Source organism: Emiliania huxleyi (assembly GCF_000372725.1).
Source record: "Emiliania huxleyi CCMP1516 unplaced genomic scaffold EMIHUscaffold_102, whole genome shotgun sequence".
NCBI classification, from domain to species: domain Eukaryota; phylum Haptophyta; order Isochrysidales; family Noelaerhabdaceae; genus Emiliania; species Emiliania huxleyi.
In genome coordinates, this window is record NW_005202303.1 from 231286 (window position 1) to 237285 (window position 6000).

General features: G+C 66.2%; 2 protein-coding genes across 2 annotated transcripts; one reads left to right on the forward strand and one right to left on the reverse strand.

Annotated features, from left to right (window-relative positions):
• Positions 1-832: 832 nt before the first annotated feature.
• On the forward strand, positions 833-2290 carry EMIHUDRAFT_52960 (hypothetical protein; the record flags this gene model as incomplete). The annotated part of the gene is made up of 3 exons (XM_005793246.1): positions 833-1414; positions 1552-1881; positions 2012-2290. Coding segments are annotated over 3 exons (1191 nt in total), but the record flags the coding sequence as incomplete, so codon positions are not given.
• A 2103-nt stretch (positions 2291-4393) lies between these two features.
• Positions 4394-5120, reverse strand: EMIHUDRAFT_454114 (hypothetical protein). The gene is made up of 2 exons (XM_005793247.1): positions 4766-5120; positions 4394-4692 (listed from the first exon to the last, which is right to left on the reverse strand). The coding sequence occupies exons 1-2, from the start codon at positions 4915-4917 to the stop codon at positions 4563-4565; spliced, it is 282 nt and encodes a 93-aa protein (XP_005793304.1). The 5' UTR covers positions 4918-5120; the 3' UTR covers positions 4394-4562.
• Positions 5121-6000: the final 880 nt, after the last annotated feature.

Consider the following 6000-nt stretch of genomic DNA (forward strand, 5'->3'; position numbering starts at 1 on the left):
TCTAGACACGAGGCAAGGGACAGTTTTTCAGTGTATGTGTGTGCTCTCTCTCTCTCTCAGTGTACTTTTAGCTTACTGGTGTAGCTGTTACGTTTTGTTTGGATTCCTATCTATCGCAAAAATCTGGAGAAGGTTTTCTAAAATCTGTGAATGAATCTTTCAGTCTGTCTGACCAGTGATGGCCTGCCATGTCTGCGGTGGCCCGGGGGGGACTTTGGTTGGAAATGCCGTGGTTGGAACTTGGAGCACTTGGAGTGCCGTCTGTGGAATTCTCAAGAGTTTTGTGCAACATTCACCCGAAAACTCCGTGACTTCATCACGAAAGCACGGGACTTTGCAAAGCAAGAGCTCCGCCATGGGCTACGCCACCCCGATTGACATCAGCGACGAGGACATGCTCTACTCTGTCCTCATCAGGCCGATCTCGCCTAAGACGGAGTACGCAAAGCAGAGGCCGGCTACGCCTACAGAGCTCAGCACCTCCTCCGACGACATCTCCAGCGACAACGAGTCCATTTGCGCGTACAAGCTGCGCCCGGTTACGCCCATCTTGACGGAGACGAGCACCTCTGACGTTTACTCCTCCGACACCGACACCGAGTTCGCCTCAGAGAGGACGCCAGAGGCTGACCCAGCGGAGCTCGAGCCGGCCGAGTGCGCTGTTGCACCGAGGACGTGGCGGCAGGCGATCGAGCCGCGCCTCTGGTCGGTCGCGACGCTGGTCGGCATCTTTGCCTGCGCGCCCCTCGTTGTCGCCTGCTGGGCCGTGCTCGTGGCCCTCGGGAGAACCTTTGGCGAGCGGCTTGCGGCCATCGGCGGCAAGCGGTGCGACGAGGTGAAGCCCAACGGCAAGGTTGCCATCGTCTCGGGAGGCAAGATGACCAAGGCCTACGTGATTGCGCGGCAGCTCAAGGCGCAGGGGTGCCGCGTCGTCCTCCTTGAGACGTCCAAGTATTGGATGGTCGCCTCGCGCGCGAGCAACTGCGTCGACCGCTTTGCGATGGTGCCGCTGCCGGAGAAGGACCTCGCCGGCTACCTCGACGCGGTGCGCGCGCTCGCCATCGAGGAGAAGGCCGACCTCTTCATTCCCGTCACCTCGCCCGCGGCGTCCGAGTACGAGGCGCAGGTTGCGCCCGTCCTGCCCGCTGGTTGCGTCTCGTGGTCGCTCGACCTGGAAACCGTGCGCGACCTGGACGACAAGACCGCCTTCTGCAGCAGCGCGGAGAGGCTCGGACTGCCCGCGCCGCGCTCGCACCGCGTGGCGTCCGACGAGGAGGCGCACGCCTTCAACGAGAAGCTCCTCGCGGAGGCGGCTACGGCCACGGCTGGCGCGGAGACGCGCTACATCCTCAAGAGCCTCGCCTACGACTCTATGCACCGGCTCGACCTCTTCACGCTGCCCTGCGCGCCCGACGTGCTCGACGCCTACCTCGCCAAGCTCCACACCGACGGCGCGGCAATCACGCAGGCCAGGCCGCGGCGCCACTCCCGCCGCCAGCCCTGAGCCGCGCGCCTCACGCCGCCCCCCTCTCCTCCCGCCGCTCGCAGGAGAACCCGTGGATCATCCAGACCTTTGTGGTCGGCGACGAGTACTCGACGTGTGCGCTCGTCAAGGAGGGCCGCCTGCTCGCCTTCACCGACAACCGCGCGTGCCTCTCCTGCTTCAACTACACGCCCGCACGCAGCGAGGCGCTGCGCTCGTGGGTGCGCGACTTTTGCGCCGCGCGGCGGCTGAGCGGGGTTGTCTGCATCGACTTCATCGTCGACGCGCAGAGCGGCACGCCGTACGCGATCGAGTGCAACCCGCGCTTCTCGTCGAACGTGCTCAACCTGTTTTGGAACCCCCCTTTTGGGGGGGCCCTCTTCCGCCCCCACAAGGGGGTTGCCCGGGGGGACCCCCCCCGGGCCCAGGGGGAAAGGTTTTTCCTTTTTGGGGGGGGGGGGGGCCCCCCCTCCCGGGAAACGGGAAGGGAGGGCCGTTTTTCCCCAAAGCCCCCGCCCCTGGGGAAAGGGGGGAGTTGAGGCCTTTTTTTGGCCCCCCCCCCCCCCCCCCCCCCTGCAGATCTGGGCGCTGCTCTCCAAGAGGCCCTTCTCCTTGCGATCCGCGGGCGCGCTCCTGTCGACGGTGGCGACGAAGAAGGACGCCTACTTTGACGTGGCGGATCCGCTGCCCTTCATCGCGCACCTCTTTGTGCACATCCCCGCGCTCCTCGCGCGCAACTTGAGCACCGGCAACAAGTGGGCTAAGATCGACCCGTGCATTGGAAAGTTGACGGAGGAGAATGGCGACTAGCGCCCCCGCGATCTACTCGGACTCAAACGCCCGGTCGACGGGCAGGGAGGCGGGTCGTCGCGCGAAACAGTGCTTCTGGTGGGTGTCCGCGACGTGATAGAAGGAAGTCGAGCCCGTGTCCACCGCCAGCTTCCCGCTGCGTGCTGGCTGGGTCGTGAACATCGTGTCTGCGTGCTGGCTGCGTGCGTGGCACGCATTCGAGGCCCGCATATGTCTGGCAGCCAAACGTTCCTCCGTCTCTCTTCGCCGTGTAGTAAGAGGGTTCGGTATAGGGCGTCGTCGTCACCTTTTCTTTTTTTGAAAAGGTTCACCTCCGCATGGAGGACCGCCCTTCGGGCACCATCACGCCCTCCGGGCATACTCCGAACTCCCACACGCCAATACACGCGCGGCCGGCGCCTCTCATGCCCTTCTCCAGGCACACCGCGTGAAAACTGCGCGTACGTCCCCGCGCGCACGCAAACACGCGCAGCGCCTTTCAGAGCTGTGCCCATGTGCGTCTGCCCTGTGCTGGCGCCCCATGGCCGTCCCGCGCCGCCCGCACCAGCTGCGCGCCCCTCGCACCACCAGAGGCAGCCGCATATCCACTCACGCCGCGACGCGCGCGCCGCAGCACACCTCACCAGCACACCTGCGCCTTTTTGCGCCCTGTGCAGGCTCTGCAGACTGCTTCTGGCATCTCATAAGCGGCTGTACCAGGACGCGCCGCGAGTGAGACGCAGATCCGGCACCGCGCAGGCGCGCACGCACGCCCGCACGCGCGCGCGCGCGCGCGCGCTTCCGCTCTCTGCTGCACAGACTGCCAGCCTGCACACACAGCATACAACACCATGTGCACGCATACGCCTGACGATGCAGCCCGCACTCCACAACAATAGCCTGCCTCACGCCTCACCACGCCACCCCGCGCTCACACCGCCAGCAGCCCGATCAGAGAAACTGCAGCGCGCGCCTCTGCACGCCTGCAGTCTCTCTGCACTCTGAGCCTTCTCAATCCACCCCGCCGCCGCGCCTCCCCGGGCACACCGCAGCGAAGATGTGAGTCGAAGTATTGGATATCGGCCGAGCCTGCGCCTGCCGCACACAGCTCTTTTTACTGCCAAAGCATAAAAAGAAAAACACGAGGGCGACTTGCACTTTGGTCTTTGGACTTTGCACTTTGCACTTTGCACTAAGCGCAAATTTTACGTATGTGCATAGTGCAACGAAAAAACACCGGAACCCACTTCCCCCCTCCCCCCCCGAGATTCAGAAAATAAAAGAAAAACAGCCTAACCCCACAGTAGGAATAACGCCGAGTGCCAGACCACCAGGGGGCAAGTGTGTGTAGCACCTTCGACCCCGATCTAAAGGCCCGGGTTCGGGTTTATCTCGGACATGTTTTTGGCCACACAAAGAAGTCACTGTGAGAGTCATTTTGTTGAAACAAAAGAGAAACGATTTATCACCTTGACAAACAGCGACGACCAGCAGCAACGACCTAGAGCAGCGTCCTGCCGAGTGTGTGTAGCACCGACGCAGACGCACCCCAGGCACTACACTACGACGGCTAGGCAGACCTCACCAGTCCGATAAGGATCAACTGGAAGGTTGAACCTCGAGCTTAGACAGAACGGGCGCGACAGACTCCAGGGGAGATCGCGCTCTACTCGGGGCACCAAGGAGGAAAACCGAAACCGTTTGGGTGCCCCACAACAACCCAAACGCCACAACCCAAGCGCCACACCTCCCCCCCACGTCCCCCCCCCCTTGGGGACGTAGCGCACGCCCTTGCTCGGAGAGAGTGGGGGGGGAGGGGGGGTGGGGGAATAGGAGGAGCCAACGAGCTCGGAGTAAGGTCCACAGTAGAGAGGCCGGCATTTAAGGCGTAACTTCACCCTCGCTCACCTCGAGTATATCTAGGCGCCCTGGTGCAGTCGGTCTTCGGATCAGCGGCCAGCTTCCCATCTAGGGCAGGGAACCCCCAGCGACGCTAGTGTGGCCTACGGTAGCCATAGCTTGTACGCGATCCCGGGGCAGGGGGGTGTGGACTCTGGAGCTCCAAGAGAGGATAGAGAGAGGAAGGGAGATTGGTGTGCCGGTTTTTTGAGCTAGCAATTTTTTTTTTTTTTTTTTTAGGGCGTCGTCGTCATCGGACGCGGGTCGCAGGAAAACGCATGGAGGCATCACACAAGTCGGACACAACTCAAGTCTAGAGTTTGGGGAGCTGTCTGGCTGCTACATGCTTCGACTAAAGTCAGGAACAGGGCGGAAGCGGAAACGCGTCTCTTCAGATCCGGGATATTCCTGACGAATGTCCTTGAGCTGCCGTGGCGCGCGCCCGGTCGAGCGCGCCCACATTGGCTTCACTCGGGCCCTTATCGGGAGTGGTGATCGCTCTCGAGCGATCCTTTTGGAGCCTGCACGAGGGCGAGGGAGAGAGGAGAGTGAGGGGGGAGCGTGAGCGGGGGCGCTTGAGGGGGTGCGGCGCACTCGTCAATCATCCTCAGCTCGTTCGCGGCTTCGGCATCCGAGAAGCGGTCCGAGCTGCACGCCGTCCGCCAACTGTCGTCCACGTACAGGCCCGACGAGCGGCGGGCCTCAGAGGCCCGCCGCTCCGATTCGATCCGCTCGTTTTCGGCCATGTTATCGGCGGGGGGGGGGGGGCGCGGGCCACGAGGCGTCTTCAGCGTGGTCAGCCCTCCCAACGCAGTCGCCAGCGACCGCGCACCTCGCGGCGTCTTCAAGGTGGGCACCGCTCCCGCAGCGGCCGCCAGCGGTGCCGGCGCGCGCGGCGCATGCAGCGTGGGCGCGTATCCGGGCGCGCCCTCCGCGGGCGGCGGCGGGGCCTGCTTCTGCCGATACCTCCTGTAGAGGAGGTAGAGGCAGCAGAGGAGGAGGAGCGCCACGATTGCGAGGATGAGCCACAGCCACCAAGACAGGCCCTTCTTTGAGTCCGCGGTCGTGAGGGCGCCCGCATCGGCGACGTAGCTGCACCCATCCTCGCTGAGGTCTCCCCCCCCCGGTCGGGCGGGCGTGAGCGGCGGGCACGCTGGGGGCGGCGGTGGGGTCGGGGCCTTGCCGGGCGGGTAGGGCGGCGGCGACGGCGGCGGGGTCGGGGCATTGCCGGGCGGGAAGGGCGGCGGCGACGGCGGCGGGGTCGGGGCCTTGCCGGGCGGGTAGGGCGGCGGCGACGGCGGCGGGGTCGGGGCATTGCCGGGCGGGTAGGGCGGCGGCGACGGCGGCGGGGTCGGGGCATTGCCGGGCGGGTAGGGCGGCGGCGACGGCGGCGGGGTCGGGGCCTTGCCGGGCGGGTAGGGCGGCGGCGACGGCGGCGGGGTCGGGGCCTTGCCGGGCGGGTAGGGCGGCGGCGACGGCGGCGGGGTCGGGGCCTTGCCGGGCGGGTAGGGCGGCGGCGACGGCGGCGGGGTCGGGGCCTTGCCGGGCGGGTAGGGCGGCGGCGACGGCGGCGGGGTCGGGGCCTTGCCGGGCGGGTAGGGCGGCGGCGACGGCGGCGGGGTCGGGGCCTTGCCGGGCGGGTAGGGCGGCGGCGACGGCGGCGGGGTCGGGGCCTTGCCGGGCGGGTAGGGCGGCGGCGACGGCGGCGGGGTCGGGGCATTGCCGGGCGGGTAGGGCGGCGGCGACGGCGGCGGGGTCGGGGCATTGCCGGGCGGGTAGGGCGGCGGCGACGGCGGCGGGGTCGGGGCCTTGCCGGGCGGGTAGGGCGG